At 40.5% G+C, this 25,971-nt stretch overlaps 1 protein-coding gene across 2 annotated transcripts in view; it reads right to left on the bottom strand.

Moving 5' to 3' along the window:
* LOC127369758 (cadherin-6) overlaps window positions 1–25,971 on the bottom strand; it is a 97,141-nt gene that overhangs the window by 23,139 nt on the left and 48,031 nt on the right. The window contains exons 3-6 of one of the 2 annotated variants that reach the window (XM_051411476.1): window positions 22,152–22,446; window positions 21,945–22,064; window positions 18,340–18,513; window positions 1,655–1,842 (exon numbers count right to left, since the gene is read on the bottom strand). In XM_051411476.1, the coding sequence (XP_051267436.1) occupies window positions 1,655–1,842; window positions 18,340–18,513; window positions 21,945–22,064; window positions 22,152–22,446 (777 nt within the window). Of the gene's footprint in view, window positions 1–1,654; window positions 1,843–18,339; window positions 18,514–20,114; window positions 20,511–21,944; window positions 22,065–22,151; window positions 22,447–25,971 lie in introns of those variants that run through there. The other variant, XM_051411488.1, reaches the window with a different exon arrangement.

Raw genomic sequence — 25,971 nt, 5'->3', positions numbered from 1 at the left:
ACAAGCTGACACATAACATGTTGGCATGTTATCACCTTATATAGTTGTTATTGCTAACTTGTTAGCAAGAACTTGCCTATGTAGACATCCAGCAGACACAGAGCAACATTTGCATTCATATGTTGCTGTGTTTGTGTTAGTCCAATATTCCTTCTCCTTTAAACGTACAATATGTAATTTCTACTGCCAGACGTCTGATGACTAAAAGCCTTCATCCGGTTCAAATCTAGAGTAAAAAGCACCAAGATCCAAACAGTGGATGGTAAAAATGTGGCTTCAAACTGGATGAACAGTCAATGTATGACAGCTTCTGACAGACAACCACAACTCTGACACATGCACAAAGGGGATATGACGCGATTGACAGGTGGAGAAACGCAGCATTACCTGAATAAAATGACAGATCTTTCTGAGTTTGAACATTGTTGGAAAGATTTGGGATAATGGAAGTACACAACTCAACTACATATAGAACATAGTTCTAGAGTTTATAGACAGTTTAATGCGGAAATATTACAGATTAAACCGTTAAAAGGGGCCCAACAGATTTTGGACCTGGTTTATGGGATATACAGTACAATTATAGATACAAGAATGTTTGTAGTATTGTGAGATTGCCTAAAGGTTCAACGTATAATTTAATCTGACAGCTGAGAAGTTGAGCATCACAGGCAGATTTATGGAATTTAAGAGCACATCTGTTTTATTGTCTTGTTGTATCAGGGCTACTGACTGTCTGAATGATAAGGAAGAGAAAAACTGCACATTCTGTTCCAGAGGAAATTCTACCAGTAATATAAATGTGATATAAGCAGCTGACAGACTCAATCTGATGACAAATGATAATAGTTTTCCAAAAGTGCAAATAATGTTGATGAAATCTATCCCTTGACATCAGCTGTGACAACACCACACGCTTGTTGTTTCAAACAAGAACAAAGCTTCAGATTTACTTGAACAACTCTACACGCACTGCCTTGAAGGAATCCTGGATATCTCATATCCTGCTGACAAAATATCATTACCTCTTTGTTGAAGCTTGCAGACTTTCTTAGGTTGTGTCAGCAAGAGGAACAAAAGAATTTCTAAAAATCAATTGTGATTGTACATCAGTAAACACTCTGTGGAGGACGGCGTGATTCATTTCTAAAGATCCAGCAGCATAAAAAGCTTCAGTCCTGTGTGTTAGTGCCTACTGCAGAGGCTAGGACTGGGGGGTTGCGAAGGTAAAGATGAATAAGTTTAATTTGGTTTCTTTCATCTGTCAAGCATGCCCAGGCTTTGCATATTTAACAGTACGTGTAAAACAGACTACGTGGGCAGGGTCCCTATGAGTCGAGAGTGTGGGATCTGCTGAATCACTGCTTTAGAATTAATTTGATTTAACCAATGCCGTGAGAAAAATATGAAGATAATTAAAAGCCAGCCTCATTTGAACGGGAAAGCAACAGATTTTACATTATTTACAATAGATGCAGTTTGACTTTTCATTCTACTGCTAGAATTTACTCTGCTGCTATTTATTTTACTTGCATCTTTAACCTTTTTTTAATGTGTTGTCCTAATTAATCTGGCTTTCACATTAGTGCTACACAAATAGTTTATGAATGTGATTAGTACTCTGAGCCCACAGTTTAGTCCCTCTCCCCCTCACCTTGCTGACAGTGATGACTCCCTCCTGGGTGTCTCTGTCAGTGGAGATGTCAAACATGTCCATGCCGTCCCCGCTGACGATGGTGAAATACATCTCAGCGTTCTTCCCAATGTCTCTGTCGGTGGCTTTAATTCTCCCGACTGGAGTGCCGGATTTGGACGACTCAGGAACTCTGAACTGGTAAATACCTGAAAACACAGAAAATAAGCTGCTTTGATGGCTCTTGATTTGTGTAATAAAGATTCACTTTGTAGACATTTATGCACCTGGTAAACATAAGCAGTAGGCGCAGCAGTGTAGATAGCAAATCTATTGACTCAAATCAATCCATTGTGGATTCTTATAAACAAACAAAATTGATGTTAAGATTCAGTTTTCCTCACCAAAACACATTGTGTGTATCCTTGAGTGTGTTAAATGCATTTCAATCCTCATAAAACATTATATTAGTTTTGTTCTTAAAGTCTTGCAGTCTTGTTTACTAGCTTCTTCTTCCCTGCCTTTGCTGGTGCACTTCTGTGTTTTTTGGTGCATCACTGCCACCTGTAGGCAAGTAGAATAGCGTGAAACCAATGGCAGGAATATGTATTGTGTCAACCGTGTGCTCGCATGCATGAACACTGCTCCATTGCGCTACTAGTGGTACCTTAAAGGGTTGCAGCGGTATCATACAGTGTGTATTTCCTTAATAATGATACTGAATTTGACTGTATTAGTGTTACTTAAAAGAAATTTGCTATTATGAATTATGCTTATTGGTCCAATTCTTTGTCGACTTTGTCGATTGTCTGTGTGGAATATAATAGGCTCACACAAGTTTTAAGCATTTAGGAAACAGTATTATTAACTACAGTCTAAACACTGTAGAATCAGAGCAGTGTTATAGTAGTTTCTTCGTGAAATGAAGCCATGCTTTGGACTGCCATGACTCCCTCTTGTTTCCAGCAGCGCAGACACATGAGACATCATCAGAATCAATAAGCTCAGTGGCATTCGATTGTGATAGATCAGACAATTTGGAACCGGTTCACAATTCCGAGCCCTATGCATTAGTGCTATAAAAAAAAAAATTGGACATCATATTTTGTTAAATTATAATAAAGCGTTAAAAAAACAATTCTGTCTTTATTTATTTCATAATTGTAACTGATGATAAGAATAATAACTGTGGAATACACCATATACCATTGCAACTCTAGCACAATTTGTGTGTGGTTATGTTTGAATTGATTCAGGAGGCATAATTAATTCCACAATCGTGGCAGCATGCATGGCTGTTGACCAAAGTGTCATTCTCGATTTAATCTGTAGATAGTGCTTAAATTAAGATTTTTCAAATCCTACACATAGTGGTTTTAATGACTCCCATAAAACTCAGCAGTCTATAAAAGTTGATCTGTGCTGAAATGAAATTTACAAACAGTTGTTGAAAGTTGACTCCATATGTACAATAGGATGCCTCTATATTCTGATTGCAAGAAGGGCACAAAAGCAATCTACCGAGGTAAACGTCTAGATATAAAAACATCAGAAAAAAGACAAAATTCTTTACAGAGAAAAGCAGAGACCACAGTCCCAGATCTTTGCCATCCTGAAGGCTGTTGTGCTGTGGTTTCATTCCCCTTTCTACCTCTGACACTAATATTTTTTTTAACTTACATTCATACTATCTTACAGCGTCTTATTGTATCAGTAATCCACTACCTTGTCATTAGTTCATTGCTGCCATTTAACCCTGGAAGGGGTTTAGTCTCATGTAATCCCTATTAAGGTTTCTCTGATTTTTCCCTTTAGGGTTTTTTTTTTTTTTTGTGGGGGGGTTATTTTGTTGTCCACTTAGGCAGTTGTGTGTGTTTCTTGTCTAATGTGGCCCTGTGAGGCCCTCTGAGACTGTTAAGCTGCACAAATAAATCAGATTTAACATAAAGCCAGAACATCACCACCTGAGTCAGTAAATAGGCTGACTGACTGGTATTGATCGAGAACCCCATTAATCCACCCTTTCATGTGGTGTGAGTCAGTGATAGAGCTGTGAACAATACCAGTCATAGAAAATGGATGCACCGCATAAACTCAAACAAGGACATTGAGAAAGTTTGTCTCTCCACGAAAAAAATTGTAAGACAGCATAAATGCTGAACGAAGAAACAACACCTTTCCATTGTCTTAAACTTCATAAAGAATGTTAGACAGGTAGACAGCAAGAACAAAAGAAGCATTCTCGGCCCAAAAAAAGTAGTGTAAATGCTGATGGAAGCCAGGCGCTGGAAAAATGTCTCTCTGCCAGACTGCTGACTGTCATTAAAAAAGGCATTTCAATGTATTTTTTGTGACTGTGATGTATCCTTTTGTTCTCTGGAATAAGTGCTAACACTGTGTTTTGCCATCAGTTTGTTGCACAGAGACAAGACGTCCATTGCTGAGAGTTTTCCTCCACAAAAGCAGTTCGTTTGTGTCACTGAATGAGCCCAAACAGGAGTAAATGAATGCAAATGAGATGTCACTCTGCTATATGGACCTGAGGCAGTTTCACATCAGGACACTTGCCTTTACTCAGGATGTGTGTGTGTACATACGCTGCATCTCAGAGATCTAGTGGTGTGTATAAACCACTTGAGTGAGTAATTATATGCTGCTGTGACACAGCAGGCATCATACACACTGGCAGCTAGACAGTACTCAACCTGCCACTGTTTTGGTATATTTATGTGTATTTGTGTGTGTAGCCAGAGAAAGAAGGAGAGATAAAGGATGTACTCCTTTGTATACACATTACACACATATTATCAGGAGAGAAAGAAACACTGCAACAGCTGCAGCTGCCATCACTCTATCTTATTTAACAAAAAATCATTTCATACCTTCATAACAAATACCCACATATGTATCTCTGTTCCAGGCTAGCTACACAGCTCTGTGTCATGGAGAAGTGAGAAACAAAACCACTGGAACAATGAATTAATGAAAACTGAAAGACCTGAAACCAAACAAACTAGCCTAAAAAACCTACCAACAAGCCAAATCAAACCAAATGAAAACCAATACCAGATCAAAACTAAACAAAGCTCCAAAACCAAACCAAACTTAAACTAACAAACCAAACCAGATTAACCTAGTTGAATCTAAATCCAACAAACAAACCAAGCCAAACCATTCTAGCCTAACCAAACATATCAAGCTAAACATTACAAAACCAATCCAAACTGACCATGCCAAATCTACCAAGCTAAGCCAAGCCAAAATAAACAACAAGCAGACCAACAAAAAATGTGTTGTTCTAACTGCTTTCAGGGCTAGATCCAACCAAATATAGTTACACTCAATACATATTAAATAAAGTCTTCTAATTATAACTAATAAATAATTAAATCTAACTAAATAAAGTAAATAAACTAATACAGTACAAATACAAGGGGTACAGTATTACAATATTTATACTCATACTCTATTCTACCATGTAGGTTGGTCCCCTCTGAATGCAGTGCTTTCCAGGGAGAATTTATAAGGTCAAGTATGTCAAGCTTTGGATGCTAGAGTGGTGTAAAAGGCAGTCAACCAGAAGCATATTTGATGCTTTGAACTGATTGACTTGAAACTTCTGGTGGCTGGCAGATAAGTATACATAAGAGTCAGGGGAAAGACCAAATACTGCATAGCCAACAGCTTCAAATGTTACTGTCTGTAAAGGTTACAGCCTGTGTGACACTTTTCCTTACTGATTTGTCGATCAGAGAAAGATTTACGGCCATTTGGTGCTCAGTGGGTGAAACATTTAGACCCTGCAAACATTTATGCCCATACTAAAACAATATACACGCACACACACAAAGCAATTTAACGTATTATTCCAATATTATTGGTAGTCTATTCCTGCACCTCTCTCTTCGCAAAATACTCAAACAAGCAAGTGGTGAGACCCTGAAGAGCCCAGAGGTAAAGAGGAGAAGCAGATTTCATCTCCACTCTTTCTCTTTCTGGCTGGTTGGAGATTGTGTTGCCTCTTGGCTCTAACACCGACAGCACTGATTGGTGTGAAGTGAAATGAATTGACGTGTGGACCAAGGTGTGTGTGAATGTGTGTGCGTACTGAACCAGTTTCTGACCTTCAGAGTGAGGACACGGTTTTGCGTTATAATCAATGAGATGTCCTCATATCGGGAGAAATACAAGCATGTGCAAGTGTGGTGACTTAAACAGAATGATAATGCCACATGCATCTGTTGTGCAGATCCTAGGGTGATCTCGTTTTGCACCCTGCTCTGGAGAAGGAAACAGTGTGTGAATGGGTGCTAATGCTGGGCGGAGAGGAGGAGGAAGAAGCTGACGCTCTGATACAGTGACTGTGATTGAACGAGGCAGAGATGGAGAGGGAGAGGGAAAAAACAATTAGAAGATGAAGAGATGGAGACAGAAAGTCAGGGATCTGGAGAACGAAGGGGAGGAAGTTCTGCCTTTGTGTCAATTCATGCGGATTAGACGAAAGAAAGACTGACCAACAGAGCGGCAATTTACTGGCTGCTTTTACACTGCTACAGGCACTGAAACACTGCTGATGGACACGCACACACAAATGCTACCATGTGCCAATACAGCCTCTTGATGAACAGCTGGTGAATCTGCTTCTACGTTCAAACTTGCACTGTTACAATGCAACTACTAAACTAAGATTAGCGCTTAATTTAAGTGAGCTGCACCTCACAGACTAGTTCTGACAGATGGCAAATAAAATGTTGTTGTCTTGACAACTAAGAACAGTGACATTGCAACATATTGTGAGAACAATTTTCTCTGTTTCTGAACATTTTAAAGGCTTCTCATCCATGTTTGATTAAAAAGATGAGGTTCAAAGTTCAATCCTGGTCTTTGAAACAACAGCTGAGAAAATAATCTCATCACAGTGTCCAATTATTACAGGGGTCAGCAACTTTTACTATCAAAAGAGCCATTTTTGAACCCCAATAAACACAAGCTACATGTAAAGCACATATTTGAGCCTTATAATGCTAATTTCCAGAGGCAGATCAAGCATACTGGTAAGCCAGCAGCATTGGTGGTCAAAGTAAACAAATCTGTCCTTTTTTGATTTGGAATCCATAGCTAGCATAGCCACTGGTCGCTATTAAGATTTGGCAAAACATAGAGGAAAAGGCACCAGGTCAGAATGTACGACACACATTTTAATCGACGTAATGTTAAAACATTTTCTTTATTCGGTGTGTAATAGCTACACAGTTTTATCATTGGAGAATGTAAGTATGACTTTAGGCCTACAATAATGATAAATGAAAATGATGAAAAATAACCATTTTTAATTTTCATATCATTCATTTTTATCAAAGCCAGAGGAGGCCACTGGAGAGGGGCTAAAGAGCTGCATGCCGCTCCGGAGGTTGCCTACTCCTTGGTGCTATTGAAGTTTCATGATGCATCGAAGAATCGAATCGAATCGAATCGCTGACATGATAATCGTAATCGAATCGAATCGGGAGATCAGTGACAATTCACACCTCTAACGGATACCAACTACTCATATTATCTGACTGAGATATCCTTGTTCTTTCTGTGTGATACTCTGTGTGAAAAATACAAGTGATGGAGGAACATCAGCTTAGTGGACTTTGTGGAGTAGGACTGATTAAATAATTGTTTTTTTTTTGCAGACTCAGGAACATCATAGCCGCATCTGAGGTAAGGTTAAGAGGCCCTAGCAAGGGTTTGTCTTCTGAAGTTGGGGTCTCGAACCCTTCTCTTTATCTTGAGTTTCATTAGTTTATTTGTTCATGGGAGTCTGTGTGTATATAGTTGTGTCCAGGGGTTTATTCTAGGGTTATGGGAGACAGACAGCGCAGCAATTTGAGTTTTTTTTCCAGTCACAAGGTATGGCACATGGAGGGAACTAGATTATGGATGGTATAATGCATGCAGACTTAAGGCAACGACCGATCCTTGCTAGATTTAATTTTTTACAACTACCATGACTAATTCTGTACTTAAGGTATGTACATGGAATATTAGAGGCATACATCATCCTGTGAAAAAAAACCAACATATTGACATATCTAAAAAAAGAAGGTGTTGATATAGCACTACTTCAGGAAACACACCTAAAAGACATAGAACATGAAAAACTTAAACAGGATTGGGTGGGACAAGTATTTTTTTCATCTTTCACGTCCAATAGCAGAGGAGTTTGCATCCTTATTAACAACAAAGAATTCACATTCTTCTCTGGAGAGCATAAAAGTAGCTCTAGAATAGACTACTTGTTTGTCCCTAAAACAATGTTGTATTCGGTTTCATCTTGCGATATTAGGAGCATTATGATATCGGACCATGCCCCGGTTTACTTTAATTTTCTCACATGGAGAGGCCCAGTAAATGGGGGTTTAATAATCATCTGCTGAATGACCCGAATTTCATATCTTTTTTTCAGACTGAGTTTCAGCTATTCTTTTCTTGTAATAACAGACCTGATGCATCTTCTTCTATTTTATGGGAGATGTGTAAGGCTTATTCACGTGGTCTGATTATATCTCATGAAAAAAGCACAAAACGAAAGCATCAAGAAGAGCAACGGAAACTAGAACTACAGCTATCTGAGTGTGAGAGGGCATATAACCAGAACCCTACCGATACTAATCTTAAAGCAACTCTGGCCACGAGAGCAACACTTAACTCACTGCTACCTCACAAGGCAGAGCAGATTCGCAAGGCAAAAACTATATGAGTTTGGTAACAAACCCAGCAAGAATATAGCCAGCCTGGTCAAGAGTAGATCTGCTTCTCAGAACATATCTTCAGTTAAAGATGTCTCTGGGCAGGTGAAAATGGATAGCAATGGCATAATAAGGTTTTTACACAATTCTATGAAAAGTTATATATGAGTGAGCAGCCAGCAGGGGTTTCTAGACTCATGGATCAGGTGAGTCCTGAACCATCCCTTAGTTATGCTGCTATAGGCCTAGACTATCAGGGGATTTCCCATGATGCACTGAGCTCCTCTCTTCCTCTCTCTCTCTTTCTGCACTCATTCATGTCCCATTAATGCATGTTACTAACTTCACTTCTTCCCCGGAGTTCTTGTGCTTTCTCGTCTTGCAGGTTCTCATGGATCCTGGTGGAGCCTCCTGCCATGGTCCTGCTTGACTGCACTTGCCAATATCACTGATATTAGTGTTATTGTTATTATAAGTATTATTATTGCTACGGTTACTGTTGTTGCTGTTGTCACTGCTCATTGTCCCCCATCGTTGCTGTTGTCATATTCATCATCATCAGTCACTACTATTAGTGTAGTTGTTGCTACTGTTGTTGCTGTGCACCTGTCTGTCTGTCTGTCTCTCTCTCTCTTTCACCCCAACTGGTCGAGACAGACGACCAGAGCCGAAGGATCTGTCCTAGGTTTCTGCCTTTTAACAGGCAGTTTTTCCTTGCCCTTGTCGCCAAGTGCTTGCTCATGGTGGTACTGTTGGGTCTCTGTAAATAATGTTATAAGGAGTTCGGTCTACACCTGCTCTATTTGGAAAGTGTCCTGAGATAACTTCTGTTATGAATTGGCGCTATACAAATAAAATTTAATTGAACTGAAATTGAATGGAGAGTTTTTTCTCCAATCTGAATCTGCCCAAGCCTTATGACCAACAAAAGACAGTACTGAATGGATCTAAAACACTAGAAGAAGTAACTGAAGCAGCTGGTGTTTTACAATCAGGAAAGGCTCCGGGTCCTGATGGCTTTAGCTCGGATTTTGATTTTGGGTCAGGTGCACCACTCCCTTCCCCCCAGCTTGTCACCCTTCAGATGGACAACAGAAGGTTTTGTTTATTTAGGTATATTTATTACTCCTCTGGATGTTTAAAGCAAATTTTCAGCCTCTGCTTAAACGCATCCACGATGACCTAGAGAGGTGGTCTTCTTTACCACTCTTGATGCTGGGCAGAATCTCTTTGATTAAGATGAATATTTTACCACGGCTGCTCTACAAATTTCAAATGATCCCAGTCCTACTAAATAATAATGCTATCAAGACTGTGAATGGTTGGTTTAGATAATTTATATGGAACTGCAAAAGACCACGACTTGAATTAGCAAAATTGCAATTGCCATCGGGTCAGGGAGAATTGGCAATTCCCAACATTAGACTGTATCAAGAGGCTTCTCAATTTCGATATCTAGTAGATTGGGTACGGAATGACCCGGACTCTGTCTGGCTCGATATTGAAGCATACAATTTACGTAACCTGTTACAATTAGCTAGTCTCCCATTTATCCTGAATCGGAATAAACTAGAGGTTGCAGATGGTAATTTCATTGTTAAATCCACACTAAAGGCTTGGGACATGATTAAGAAATGGGAAAAAAGAACTGATGCTTTATCTCCAATTACTCCAATACAAAGAAATACAGATTTTCTCCCAGGTATGACAGATAATGGGGTTGTTCTGTGGGTAAGTGCTGGTATCACAACTTTGAAAGACTGATTTGAAGGGGACAGAATGATGTCATTTGACTCGCCTTCAGATATCACCTGAACTCTGACATAAGATGGATCCAAAGAAATCAGCCTTGTGTATCAAGTGTAATAAGGAAGTTGGTAGCTTTATACATACTGTATGGATCTGTGTGCATATCCAGGATTTCTGGGTAGAAGTGGCTTCGAAATTAGATTTTTTTTTAAATAAGGAGTTGGATCTGGACCCAATGTGTCTGTTGTTGGGATTACCACACCCACAAATAAAAATTTTGGAACGTTTTAACATATGCTGCACGTAAAACTATATTGCTGAAATGGATTTCAAATAAGCCACCTACAGTTTTTAGATTGGCATAAGGTAATATTTGACCTTTTACTCATGGAATATTTGACATACGTATGGAAAATTGGTTTATTTGATCATATATGGACCCCATTTCTCGATTATGAATCGAGAACCTAGAATATCTAACATATTTTGGAAGGTGACCCAGACCAAGAAATAACAGTTAAATGTTAAAGGAGAGGTTTTGCTGTCTGTATTACTATTTTTTATTTATTTTTTATTTTCTATCATATTTCTTAATTATTGTAATGTATACTTATTTCTCCATTTTATTTATTTCTCAAAGGGGCGGATAAATGTAAAAAATGTTGTATATGTGAATAAGATGTGACACATAATTAATAATAAAGATATACTTTAAAAAAAAAAGTACTTTGACCTCAGCTTATAAAGCAACATTGATGAGTGTTCTGAAAAACTTGGAAATTTGAACATCTTGCCCCTTGCTACCCCCCTTAGTCATAATTTTATAACCTACCTCGTGTTGGCTGTGTGTCAGTGTAGTCAGTAAGGTATGATACCTGACAAGTATGTTCCATTGTTGTAATGGGTAAATGAGAAGGCTGAGTCCTTACCTAAATTTTGCTAGTGGTGCATTAATCTACGACTACAAACAAAGTCCCTCAAGAGGTGAAAATACAGAGGCAACATGCAGAAAATAGAGAGATGAAAGAAGTAACGTGGACCTGTGGAAAAGAACAAGCCAGGTACCCAACAACTTACAGATTCAAAGAAACACTCAGAAAACCTGCCACAAACATCATCCGACAAGCCCTAAAATGGAACCCCCAAGGAACAATGAAAACACCTGAAGAAGAGGTGTCCAGGGAGAAATGTCTGGGAGGGGCACAACTGGGTGGGACCTCAAAAGAACCGTCAAAAAACGAGTGGTATGGAGGGCATTTGTCAATGGTCTACAAGGCTTAAGTCAAACAAGTCTGCCTACAGAAGGTCCTTGTCACTTATGGTTACATTGTGCATTAGAGCATATTCCCAAATACATTTTAATGTCATCAAATTACCAGAAACTAATTGCTAAACCTTTGGACCTCTAGAGGCTCTGGGGCCCTGGTGTAGTCGCCTCCTTTGCCCTGATGCTGTCTTCATTCACAGTGACATTTAAAAAATTCACCAGCAACTTCTTTTTCCAGGGACAGTGCTCTTGCTGCTATGCATAATACAATGAACATGCTGTCAGTTTGCATAGGGACATTTTTTTCCGCTGAAAGAAGTTCCAATGGAAAGTGTTACTGTGAGGTCTAGGTTATTCAGAGTAAGCTCACCAACCAAAACCCAAACAATCTTCAAGAGTATACACCAGTAGAGATGTTTTTTTGGTGAAGTGGCCCTTCAAAGTCTATTTGGAGAAAATGCTGGCAACTGGTATGACATACCAGTCTACAGTGGGCGCAATAATTAGTTGATCCCTTGCTGATTTTGTAGGTTTGCCCACTTACAAAGAATGGAACTGTGTATAATTTTAATCATAGGTACATTTGACATTGAGAGACAGAATATCACAAAAAAAATCCAGAATAACAACATCTTACAAATTTTATACATTTATTATATTTTCGCATGAAATAAGTATTTGATCCCTGACCAACCAGCAATAATTCTGTTTAAATAAAACTGTAGACCTGCACAAGGCTGGGATGGGCTACAAGAAAATAAGCAAGAAGCTTGGTGAGAAGTTAACAACTGTTGGAGCAATTATTAGAAAATGGAAGAAACACAAAGTCACCGCCAATCTCCCTCGGTCTGGGGCTCCACGCAAGATCTCGCCTCGTGGGATATCAATGATCATGAGAAAGGTCAGGGATCAGCCCAGTACTACACAGGAGGAACTTGTTAATGACCTGAAGGCAGTTGGGACCACAGTCACGAAGAGAACCATCAGTAACACACGACACCGTGAAGGATTAAAATCCTGCTGCGTGCGCTAGGTTCCCCTCCATCCCCACTGTGAAGCATGGAGGTGGAAACCTTATGCTTTGGGGGGTGTTTCTCAGCTAAGGGGAGAGGAAGACTTCACCGTATCGAGGGGAGGATGAAAGGGGCCGGGGAATTTTTGGTGACAACCTCCTTCCCTCACTGAAAATGGGTTGTGGATGGGTCTTCCAACATGACAGGTCCTGGAGTGGCCTAGCCAGTCTCCAGACCTAAATCCCATTGAAAATCTGTAAAGGGAGCTGAAACTTCGAGTTGCCAAGCAACAGCCTCGGCACCTTAAGGATTTGGAGAGGATCTGTAAAGAGGAGTGGACCAAAATCCCTCCCAAGATCTGTGCAAACCTAGTGAAAAACTACAACACGTCTGACCTCTGTGCTTGTCAACAAAGGTTTCTCCACCAAGCATTCAGTCCTATTGTTCTATGGATCAAATACTTATTTCATGCGAAAATATATATTATTAACATTAGATGGCAAAATTAGACAGGCTAACCTGCTCTCACTCTTTAAACCAGTTTTAGTTAATGAACTATTCTGTACCTATAAAACGTATATATGTATTAGCACTGGCCACAGTGGATCTGTTGTTATGGGAATCAGTGCCAAAATGAGTAGCCCAAAGCTCTCTATAGTCCTCACAGGAAACGTCACTCTCACACAGGCAAAGGGAAGACAAGTCATTTTATTTAACATAAGAGTATAAAGCCTTGTTAAGACACTGTTCAATTCATGTTCTGAGGTAACACACTTTTAACCAGCATAGTGCTAAAATGTTTTGTCTATTACTTGTTTTGTTTATCATTAGAAAATAATTCAACAGCAATTTTGATAGTTCATTTATGGTTTCAGTTATTTATCAACAAAAAATGCAGAATATAGTCTGGCCCCAGCTTCCCCTCCAAAAAAAGAGTATGGGCATCTTTTCTCTGTTTTATATCACTGCATATCGAATAGCTTTGGACAATTACTTGGACTTGAGCCTTTTGACTTGGAAATACTTGATACCTTCCCCCGACCCCCAAAAATATGGTATTATTAAGTATGGCTTCTGTCATTTTAGGTAGTTCTGAGGTGTGTTCAGTTTGGTTTTAATTAGTTGTTTGAAGCTGTGAAAATGGGTTTTACATCATGAGTTACAGCTGATCTGGCTTATGGGTGGGGGTGTAATACCACAGTGCCAACCCAGAGCACTACTGCGCAGACTCTGGCTCCCAATCAGAAAGATGGCTATGGCTGTATCCAAGATATTTTGGCTTCCTTTTTGTATAGTGGTAGAACGTGGAGACGCAACTTTGTTAATGGAATCAAAAAATCGAAATCTTCCAAAGATAATGGGTTTTGATTTTGGACTAAATACCATTTTTCATCACTCCCTGACATCTTATAGCGTAAACGATTAACTGATTATTTAGAAAACAATCTAAAAGAGGAATCAATAATCAAAATAACCATAAGCTGCAGCCTTGAACCCAACTATAATTTGAAGCCAAATTTGGAGAACACATTATTATTGTTGAACCCACAGCCTGTCTCTCCCCAACTAACACTACAGCAGGGTTCTTGACAGTTTGTGCTTCTTGGTACAAAGCCTACATGTTTACATTGAGATTGGTCTTGTGATTAAAGATTAATTAAGTTTAATTAATTAAAAAGGCTTTCGGGAAGAATTAATGTCACGCAGGCTAATTCCCCTGGAAGGACACACACGGCTGGTGAAATAATTTTCCAGAGAAGTAGTGTTTCATTTCTCCGGCAGAGAGAGCTGGACTTTGAATGGATCAACATGCTGGGAGTGAACGCTGCTCCTGCTGTGATGGACAGGATGAGGTATGGAGTTTGTTAGAAACTTCATTAAGTCTACCGTAGGGGTGTGACGATACACTCACGAGACGAGACGAGACACGATATTGGGTTCACGAGAACGAGACGAGACGAGATTTTAAGAAAACTACAATGACAAAATATATGACTGGACCAACAGACTTTTATTTAACCGAGTTGCTTATGCATTTTGAAATGTTTCATTATAACTCTTTACATGCATGATGTAAGCATGAGCTTTTAATAAACTTCTTCTTCCACAAATTGAAACTAAAACTAAAACTTATAAAAGTTAAAATAAAATAAATAAAATAAAATATTTCTTCCTTTTTTTCAAGTGCAAACAATATTATGTGCAAAACCAAATAAAAGTTCTACTCTGTCAATACAGAGTGCAAATAGTGCAAACAGAGCCTGGTCTACCGCTATGGCTGTAGTGCAGCAATTTGTAGCCTCATATGTGTAATCCCGAATATTTTACCATGGCAGTGATGTGAGCAGTTAATTGTGAACTGAAGTCAGTAGTTAGTAGCAACTTTCAGCTCAAACTCATGTAGCATTTATCCAAGAGGTTTATTTGAGCAACACCCTCCAACATTTGATTGTCCCTAACTCCTTACTGTAACCCTGCTCCTTAACCTTCTCACTGCTGAGGCCCTTTGGAACATCCTTTGCATCTCTTTCTGGAACTGGCCATCAACCACTAGTCTGTTGGAACCATAGCCATCTTGCCTTGGATGCCCCACTGTCTCTTGGATTCTCTGTCTCTCATCTTTCCTTTCTCTCCTGCCACTTTGCAGTTTGGGTACTCCTGGCAGATTTGGGGTCCACATGGTGCATGGTGCTTTGAGCGCCATGCGACAGCCTGTGCCTTGCTTTTGGTTCCCTTTTTCAAACTGTCTAGTCCAGAGCCCCCCCCGACTGGATAATCAAAATGTTGAAAATGATGCTCCATTAAAGATTCTCTTAATTGATCTGTTTCCTCACTGCTATTGATGATTTGTATAATTCAGGGAACTTGAATAACAGTAAAATCAGCCTCTTTACGTCAGTGGGGTTTCTGTGGTTGCTATGGTCACACAGAATGTCACGACAGCAAGTTGAAAAAGTGGTAAATAGCTTTACTCGCATTCTGTCTCCTTGTCGCTGCTGCCGTAAACAATGGAGGCAGGGGCATTTCCAGACTTTTTTGACAAGGGTGGCACTGGCTGCAGGAGTGGCATGAACTATGTGTCTTTATAGACCACAGCATTCAGAAATATTCAAATACACTAGGGAAAAATAACACATTTATACCAAAAAAAGCTTAATGGGATTAGGATAAAGTGGACATGTCTTCAAAGAGGAGACTCATGGGTACCCATAGAACCCATTTTGATTCAGATATCTTGAGGTCAGAGGTGAAGGGATCCCTTTGAAAGTGGCCAAGCCAGTTTCTCCATCGCCAAAATTTAGCCTAGCTTTGGAGCGTTATTTAGCCCCCCTTCCCATGCTAGCATGACATGGTTGGTACCAATGGATGCCTTAGGTCATCTAGTTTCATATGATATCTTTCTGTAGTCTGACATACCGGATGTAGACAGTGGGTATAAGCCTGCGATTGGCGGTGTATTTCACACAGCATTCTCTTCCCTTTCTGCTATCTTTGTGTTACAATTTTCCATATCTCCTTTGCTACAGGAAACCTCTGAGCTAGCAACCTACACACTAAAAATAGCAAGATTCCCTAACCCTAATCCTACCCCCTGCCAATCTAAATTCTAACTTGTCCCAGTCCTCAATAACAACTGGAGATATGATTGGCTTTCTGGGGGGGTTTTAGAGGTTTTATTGTTTGTTTTTTTTTTTTAGCATTTTTCTTTGACATATAAAAGGCATGTTATTAGGGACCTAAATTTTTTTCTTTCGGTCCACCATTAGGGGCGCTACTATCATGAAAGGCCGCTGGAGGAAAATCCCTATTGTTTTTGCTTTGTTTCTTCTTCCCTATTTTTAGCACTTTTGATTGCTGAGGCTCGCTAAAAAATGTGTCAACAATCCGCCACTAGGTGGCGCTCTGGTGGCATGGTAAATCACTATGCGGAGACCGTAATAGTTATGAATATGAAATTCACAGGGCACGTGAAGAGTGCTGCCTGAAGCTCACATACAAAAAATCGTGTTTGTCGTGTTTGTAGCGCCCCCTACAAGATGAAAAAACTGCAGCCCCAGCGCCACATTTCACCGATATGTACGAAACTCGGTAGGCACGTGTAACATGCCGGGAGTAGCCTCTTGGACCCATACCCGAAACCCCACAGGAAGTCGGCAATTTTCATTTCATTTTCACTTTCGGCGAACTTTTTGCGTTGTTTTTGAACAAACTCCTCCTAGGGAATTTATCGGATATGCTTCAAAATTTTTGAGTACAAGGGAATCTGCTTCAAAATATGTCAGTACAGTCAAAAAATGGTGCATGCATGTTACTCGTGCCTACCAAAGTGGCGACGGGGCTGCTTTTTTTTATCCTTTAGGGGGCGCTACAAACACGACAAACACGATTTTTTGGTATGTGTGCTTCAGGCACCACTCTACACATGCCCTGTGAATTTCATATTCATAACTATTACGGTCTCCGCACAGTGATTTACCATGCCACCAGACCGCCACCTAGTGGCAGATTGTTGACACATTTTTTAGTGAGTCTCAGGGAGCCATGGGGAAGCATCGTACCAAGTTTCATCTTAATCACACATACCGTTGTAGAGATATAAACTTCTTCGAAAAAGCACATGGGAGAAATGCGGAAAAGTAGTTTATGGACATTTCGCGCTCTAGAAAAAAAAAATTCTAGGTGGAAGTGGGCGGGGCTTACATGGGGAGCTCTATTCAACGAACGCGTGGATACAAGGTTTTTGAATGTGCGACAAACTATGCAGAAGTTATTAGCCTAAACGCATTTTTTATGATAGTAGCGCCACCTAGTGGCCAACCCGAAAGCGACGCATAGAATATAAAATTTTTCACCAGGCCTGACCACTTTGCCAAATAAAATTGACTTTTCGTATATGTTCAGGGGGGCAAAATCGCAGTCAAAGGCGCTAAAAATAATAATAAGAAACATAGCAAATACAATAGGGACCTCAAGCGGTTGCTGGCTCGGTCCCTAATGAAACTTCATGTGTGTTATAACAGTCCCGCCCTGAACTTGTCTACATGACAATATTAAGACATAGTGATAGCGCCACCTACTGGCAACAGGAAGTAAGCGCTGTGTGACGATTTTGAGCTGATTTACGTGAAATTTCATGTTTTGGTCCGCACGTGTAACGATGGCACGCAACTCGGGGCGTGCTGCGGCCGGAGTGCGATGTCCCGCCCAACGCTGCCTGCAGCTTTAATTCTGTTTATGTTTTCACAGCAAAGCGGCTGATTCCATTTCAACTTGAACTAACATGACTGCTGTCAGAATCTGAAAAGTTCTGAATCAATGAAATCAGCAATGGGAAATTCCCTCATTATCTTAGCAATGTTTCATCCACTTACATAAGTAGTAAATAAGTGACACATGCACTTAATTAAAACCAGCAGTCGCTCCTCATTCAATAGCCAAGGTTTCCATTAGTGTCTGCACATTGAGCCACCCTTGTAGAAATCTTATTTTTTCTCATTAAATGGTGAGGCATAGAATGTTTTCAGAGATGGCCTCTTGCGTGTTCAGGGTGTTTTTGTGGCTTTGCCTCTAGTGCTAATTTTTAATATAACGTAGCATTATGTGCTGCCATTTAAATGCAACACTGTATTGATTCCTGAGGGGACATTTGATTTGTGGATATAAACTCAGACATTTCAGTAATTCTGTGACTTTGTATTTTGCCTGTTCCTTCTGCTGTCATGGAAGTGTTCAATTTAAAGTCAACAGCATATGCTAACTGAAACTTTACCTTACATGCATTTGATTCTGGTGAGTAAATTGTTCATATTTAATGAGGTATAGAAAAGCATTACAGTTATCTTGCCCTTTTCTGCTTCTGAACTCTAATTAATGCGTGTGTGTGACTCAGGGTTTCATCATTTGCATGCAGTCTGTCCTGCTGCGGTGCTATTATCTTACTCTGAGTGAAGCGGGGAGGGTTGTCGTTGACATCTGTGAGGGTGATGTTAACCACGGTGGTTCCAGTGAGCCCTCCTCTCTGTCCAGCCATGTCTTTGGCTTCAATCACCACCTGGTAGTGTTCCCTCTGCTCACGGTCCATGTCACCTGGTCCCAAGGCTGTCCGGATCACACCTGAAAAAAGTAAACAACTTTTTGTTTAAATTCTGCTCTTCATTTTCTCTTTGCTTGCATTGCTTTGTCTTCATCGTCAGCCCCCTTTTATCAGAATCCTACATCATGCTAAACTTCGATGGTTCCGAGAGCAATCCAAGAACTTTTTTGTTTCCAATTAAAATGTATAAGGTTTAAGGTGAGACTGAGACTTCACAAACACGTGTATTTCGCTGTTGTGTCTTTTGTGGGTGGTTGAGAGAAGAACTTGCCATCTGTTCTAGATTTAGTTTTTAAAATCAATACACAGATTGTTACACATGTTCTGCAGATAAAATCAGGTCATTCTACAACAGTAATTCAGATCATCTGATAAGGATTTAACAACACCCTAAATCTTCTCAACCTGTGTCTGGATTTACAATCATTTGGTGCAAACACTAGTCTAGTGAGGAAAACAGCTAAACTGAAATGAGTGAAGATAGAGTTCGACTCAACAGGCCGGTTCTGTCCAAAATGAAAAAGTAAGAATATCAACACCTCTGAAGCTCACTGATTAACACACGGTGTTACTACAAGGAGTTTTTAACTGGTTATGAAAAAGTCTCAATTTAATGATGCATCTATATGACCAACATAAACCAAAAAAACAAAAAATCATCAACAAGAAAGTCAGATTTGGTCAGATTCCCTTAATGGAATGAGGTGGTGGAAACAGTGCTGCACAAACACAAAATGAAAGTTCTTGGAGGGGGTTTAAGCCACGGCAATAGGCTTTTTTCACAGCAGCCTTTCTGACATGAAATAGTAGGATGGTGGTGTTGCCAATGATACAAGGGGTGGGCGATATGGGCAAAAAATTATATCTCGTTATTTTTGGGGATTTTGGCGATAACGATAATCAGTCGATATCCTTTAAAATGTGATTGGAATTGTCTGAGTTAGGGCTTGTGTCCACCAAACGCGTTTTTAGCGCTGAGAGCACTCAAAAACCCATTTTCCGAGCGCCCAGCGTTGTAAAAAGTTGAACAGATTTCAACTTGAAGCGCTCTGAGCGTTGCGCTAAAAAACCGTCTCCGCTGACATCTTTTTACCGCTGAAGGCGCTTAGCGCTCTGAACGCTGAAGCTCATAGGATTTGTATCGGCACTAAATCATCTGAAGTACCGGTAGCTTCAGGGACTGGAGGTGCTTGCATTTTCTCTCTACCATCACAACGCGCTGCTCAACTGTTGCAAGGAGGATGCTAGCGAGAGGTCACGTGATCAAGTCATGTGATCACGTAGGCCCACTAGTCGTGTGACTGAATCCTGCCATGCTGTAGAGAGCGTTGCTGCACCGAGTATTAAGTTGATGTGACGAGTTTCCGCATGCGTTTCAATATTTTTGGCGATGTCATGGCTCTGCTCCTCACCTGCTCCCTTTGCTCCTCCTCCTTCCCTGTGTGCTTGTCTAGTGAGGGTGTGGTCTCCATTCACCTCACCTGTGCGCTGTCTCGCCTGCTCCCAATCTACTCGTTAGTCTTAGCCCTCAAGAACCCCGGCCTTCCTTTTTTCAGTGGACTTGGTGGTACTCCCGTGCCACCTCTCAGTGAGTAGCTTGCTCCATGTGATTTTCCTGTACCTGCTCTCCCCTGGGGTCCTATCTCTCCTGAGTTTCAGGGATCCCTCTCGTGCAGTTCAGGTTCCAGAGTCAGCTCTCCACTGCTTCCGTGTCTTCAGCCTCCCGTGCTGTGCGGTTCCCTGAGTCGGCTCTCCAGTAATTCTGTGTGTTGGTCTCCCTGCCGATTCTCCAGCCCGCTCCTGCCGCCGCCCCTCGTGTGTGTGTGTGTGTGTGTGTGTGTGTGTGTGTGTGTGTGTGTGTGTGTGTGTGTGTGTGTGTGTGTGTGTGTGTGTGTGTGTGTGTGTGTGTGTGTGTGTGTGTGTGTGTGTGTGTGTGTGTGTGTGTGTGTGTGTGTGTGTGTGTGTGTGTGTGTGTGTGTGTGTGTGTGTGTGTGTGTGACAACAATGACAATTTTATCGCAACGATATATATCGCCCACCCCTAAATGATACTAATTAATGTCCTGTTCCATTCAGCTCAAAAGGAGTCAGGGTGCTGCTATTGTGCATGTTGGCTCACAAAACAAAGCTCTGCTACACTAAATGGAACAGAAATTAACAAGGTATAGCAATTATATATAACAATTGGTGTCATTGGTAACACCTGTGTTTATCCTACTAGTTCATGTCAAAAAGGCTGCTTTGAAAAAAGGTCTATTTGTGGTTTTCATCAAGAGGACAATTTCTAGGCAAATAACAGGCATATTGCTTCTCATTTTTATTTGATTGGGTGGGTAGGACATTACTTTTGGCGAGATTTTGGCTACTTTGGGTAATATGGGCAGTGTCTTGAATGAAAAGTTATGCTCCATTGTAATGAATTGGCCTCTCCTCTCCTGAGTTAAGTATGATCAGGAAAATGTTGAGCTGAGCACTGTTTTTATTTAATGTTATCAGATTTTACATCAAACCACAGTGCACCTAGTGAGTATTTACTTTCCATTACTAGTTCTCTCCAGCTTTTTATGTAGAAGAAAAACAGACATATTGGCTTACAATTAGATCTTACTCTTGCTTCCTGAGTTAGACTTACTCTGCTTAACCAAATGGAATTGGTGTTGGTACACACACTAGTGGAACATTTCCTTCACAGACAATCTGATAAATTAAATCTGATAAAATGAATATGGATGAGTGAGATCCAAAAATGACCCAGCAAGAGACAACATTTTTTAGCAGAACAACCAATGCTTTGGTCATGCACTGTTAAAGGAACAGTCTGACATTTTGCGAACTTTGAATATGTCTTATCCAGGGTCAGATGGATGAAGGCTGATATTAGTCTGCTCCGCTACAGAGCTAGGTCTACGTCATGTTTTAGCCTTGCTTAGCACAAAGGCTAGCTTAAAGAAACACTGATATTTCCCAAAAGTCGGCTTTTATGCAAACTTCCTGCTGCTACTTCACATTCAAATGTTTCACTGGCTTTGAAGCAGCCAGAGGTAGTGTTAACATGAGGTTAGCATTCAACTGCTAACTCTTTGATAAAAACTAACGTGTAATGTTATGACTTGGTCCCATCTGATAAGTGTCACAAATAAATAAATGTTTTTACTTTTTCAATAAAATAAAAATGTAATAAAGCTACTGTTAATAGATCCCGACAATTGCTGCACATTTTTCATTAAAGGGATAATGCCGGAAGACTTTTAATATGAAACTTCAAGGCCGGGAGTTTAAAGAAGAGAAAGTGAGAGCAACAGAGTGGTGAGTATGACATGACTGGCATTCGTGCTATTGAAATGAAAATCATTAATATCTGAATGCCTTTTATTGTCTTACTGTTCTTACTGTTAGGGATAATTGCCTAAAACAGAGGGAATGATTTAAAGGAAGATTCTGTCAAACATACCTGTGTTTGGGTCCACAGAGAAGTACGGGTGTCCCTGGCTGATGCTGTAGACCAGTTTGGCACTGCTCCCATACATACTGTCATCGGCATCTGTCGCTGTCACCTGCATGACTGATGTACCTGAGAGATACACATTGATTGTCTGTCACTGACAAAAATCGCAAGATTTAATGATAATTAGAATAATCTAGTGAGAGCTGTCCTTACCGATATCAGACCTCTCCGGTACGCTGCCGGTGTAAACCTCTTTGCTGAAATGAGGTTCATTGTCGTTGATGTCGTGGAGTTTGACTGTGAAATCGGTCTCTGGCTCCAGCTTCTGACCGGTCCGTTTGTTGACCACCGTGGCTTTGAGGATATAAAAAGCCTTCTCCTCGCGATCCAGGCGGCGAGTGGCGTGCAGGTCACCGTTGTTCTCATCGATGACAAATATGGTGCCGGCCCCTTCGCCGGACAGAACGTACTTGACTAAGCCATTGCCATGGTCCTGGTCCGACTGGAGCTGCAGACGGACACACACACACACAAAAGTACCCGGTTATCATCCATTGAATGACAGTTACATTTTTCAGTAAGTTTCCACATATCATATTTCAACAGCATTGTAATGTACAAAGACTTCACTCCTAATATAATCTATATATCTCTTAACTTTTTTCTTGCACTTTCAAAAATTTGATTTCAGATTTTTCATAAAAAGTAAAATCCATTTAAAGACCGTTATACAGCCCACTGTTTATACTACAGTATATTGTTTAAGTATGCGTACACCCTAATCTTTAAAGTAATGACAGTGCCTTTTGTTATGGATATACATCCACTTCTCAGTGTCCCTGTATTTACACAGCTAAACATAATTCAAATATACCCAGTAATGGCTGAAAACATGCAAATATATGTTCCTCATATATTTGGAATGAGGTCTTCCCATTCATTATTTACTTTGTTGTTTTTTTTACTAATTTATTGCATGAGTATTGGGACCATTTTTGGGAAAAGAAATACTGAGACTGTGAGAATAAGGTTGCATTTTATGAGTCAATAGTATGAGAGAAATATTATACATATATACAGTTTATACTTATATATGTTATGTTATGGCTTCCCCACCCTCACAGTTATGACTTTATTCTCAAAATCTAGGATTCTGGTTCAAAATCCTTCTAAATCCCACAGAATGACTTTTTCCACCCAACATGCAGGCAGACTGTCCTCACCAGAAAAACAACAGCATTTGTCATTTATTCAAATGCTTAAAACAGCTAGTTTATCTTTTTCTGACCATCCCTATTGTCTGTCAGAAACAGATGCAGTAATGTGACAATGTTATAGCCAAACACAACCTCTTAGGGATGAGGTCGAGGTGGATGGTTGGATGAGCAGAGAGCATGTTTTTTTTTTTTTTTTTTACTAATGTTGGTTACTTTTAACCATTACCTAACCTTAAAGCGTATGTCTGGTGATATTCTGTATTCCACTATTTTTATTGTCAGCAAATCCCACATGCACTGCAGCCTCAACCCAACAAAGAAAGTAGCCACCAGCAAGTATTGTGTGTTTATCCAAAGCCTGATATCTTCTTCCTCTGTGCCATAGAGCTCCATTGTTATCCAAAAACATCAGTGAGCCACATTGTTGCACTGGGTGACAGGTTCCTATATCACCATGAACACACTCACTGTAGTTTATTTATACTCAACCCTACATACACCTTCATGCTGCCAGAAATACTTACTAAGGCAGCAAATGTGGATTCATCCGCCGCTGAAAATAGTCCCCAACAAATGCGTTTTTTCCTCCTTTTTCAGTAACGTTCACAGTGACAGCTAAATTACTGAGGTTTACAAACATGTATCACACACACTTCGCTGTTTTTATAGATTCACGTCTTCAGTAGTAAACAATGGGCCTGGGACACATAGACAGGGTAGGGTAGTGAGAAACTATGGAGCCCAAAACAACATTTGTTGACAGTAACATAATGGAATATTAACAGCCTTTTCCTCTCACCAATAGGGCTGTCAGATTGGAAATATGAGTCAGTTTGGAAGGCAATGACGTATTTAGTCGTCTAGATTGGACGGCTTGTTGAATGTGTGAGAATGAGTGTGATTTAGTTGCATCCAGTGGTGAACTGAATACCGCTTGCCTTCCAAGTGTGTACGGGCAACTACAGTGGCCGCAAAACTGGTAATATAGGTGCAAGGCCATATCTAAAGCCAGTGGTTGGTTTGTCCGAAACATGGTGGTTCAAGATGGCGGACCCGCTCATGAACATTATATTCTATTTCTGACAATAGATCCTCCTAAATGTTACACACTGGACCTTTAAACTCTGCCCTGTGTTGTTTGTTTAAATGTAAACTCTCCAATATATTTTCCTTCTATCTTGTGTATGGAAAGAGCTTATTGATGGCACACGGAGGAGGGAAAAGAGGATGGACAGGCCGGTGGATGATGGTGACAGGTTTATATAAGACAGAAGCAAAAAAGAGCAAAGACAGAAAGACAAAAGGAAGAGCAAGAGTCAGTTCAAGACTGAGAAACAAAACAAGAATCTTCTAAAGGCAGAAAAAACCCTGTCTGAAAATGAAGAGAGAGCAGCAGAAAGCCAGAGTTTGTGTTGCGCCTGAAGGAGTAAACATCTATCGGATCTACTGTGAGATCTGCCGCTCTCACTCCGATACCTGCAGCAATAACCCGACTCTCTCTCTCGCGCCTCTCGTCTTTGTCTGTATCTCTCGACCTCAAGTAGCTCGCTGTTCACCTTTCATCCCTTCATCCCTGCTTTACTCCTTCAGGCCAGGTGTTAGGGTGAAGCCTTTGATTGTACGTGTGTGTGAGTGAGCCATTATAGGTGCTGCTTCCCCCACTACCTGAGGAAGGTGTCAGCTACTTACAAGCACTGGCTTTGGATAGATTAATGTGTATATTCTTATTTGTAAACGTGATTTCTACCTGTTATATGAAAGATATGATCTGATGACATATGTATTCCAGAACTGCACTGCTTTCCTACAGGGAGCCCTTAACCTGAACTGACCTGAATCTCATTTTGATTAAATTCCGCACAAGCATACATAATATATGTTTTAGGGTGGGATTTTTTTTTCTTTTGTTATACTAGCTTGCCAGTTGTGACTGTCATGTCATGCACAATATACTTTGAAACTGTTCAAATAGTGCACAGGACTGGTTTTGCTGCTTTTTGGTGGGCTTCCCAAACCACCCTCCCTACTGTAGTGCAGAGTGTGCAGACATACTGTATGTAACCCTCACCCTAAAAACAGTCAAGAGTAAGCCCTCCTGCTTTCCTGGTCTGTGTTATATCTAGGGATGGGGCCGATCCGATCCAGTATCGGTATCAGGACCGATACCAGCGTAATTCACGTATCGGAATTTCCCAATCCAACCTGCGCAGATTTCCGATTTTTTAACGTTGTCTGCTGAAATGACTCCACAGGTGATTCCTGCCGGCCAGTCTGCTAGCTGGCTGTAAACTGTGGAATGGATTGAGGTGCGGCTCAATGAGACACGCCTCCGCTCAGGAAATCCATTCCACAGTTTGCAGCCAGCTAGCAGGATAGCATTGAGCAGCATTGTGGCTAGCCAACATGTCCGCTGTGTGGAAATACTTTACACTGGAAACACCGCAGAGCAAGACAGCAAAATGCAATGTTTGCAAAGCCGTAAGTCAGAGACGCGGAAGCTCCCTCGCGTCGTACAACACTACGAACGCAATCAAACATTTAAAAAAAGCACCACACGAAAGAGCACGAGGATTTTTTAGGCGAGCTGTCAGGAATCACTTCTGGAGTCATTCCAAAAACAAAGTAAACTCCAGGCAGACAACAGCTAAAGGGATTACCGAGTGAGTGTGTGTGTGTGTGTGTGTGTGTGTGTGTGTGTGTGTGTGTGTGTGTGCACGCGTGCATGCGTGCGTGTGTAAGATGTTTACAGTTATTGCACTTTTCTTATATTTCAGATAATTGACATTTTAAAACCTTGATTTGTTGATGCTAGAAGA

Source organism: Dicentrarchus labrax, unplaced genomic scaffold (genome assembly GCF_905237075.1).
Source record: "Dicentrarchus labrax unplaced genomic scaffold, dlabrax2021, whole genome shotgun sequence".
Taxonomy (NCBI): Eukaryota; Metazoa; Chordata; class Actinopteri; family Moronidae; genus Dicentrarchus; species Dicentrarchus labrax.
Note: the sequence above shows the minus strand (reverse complement) of the source record. Positions and strands in the feature narration are given on the sequence as shown.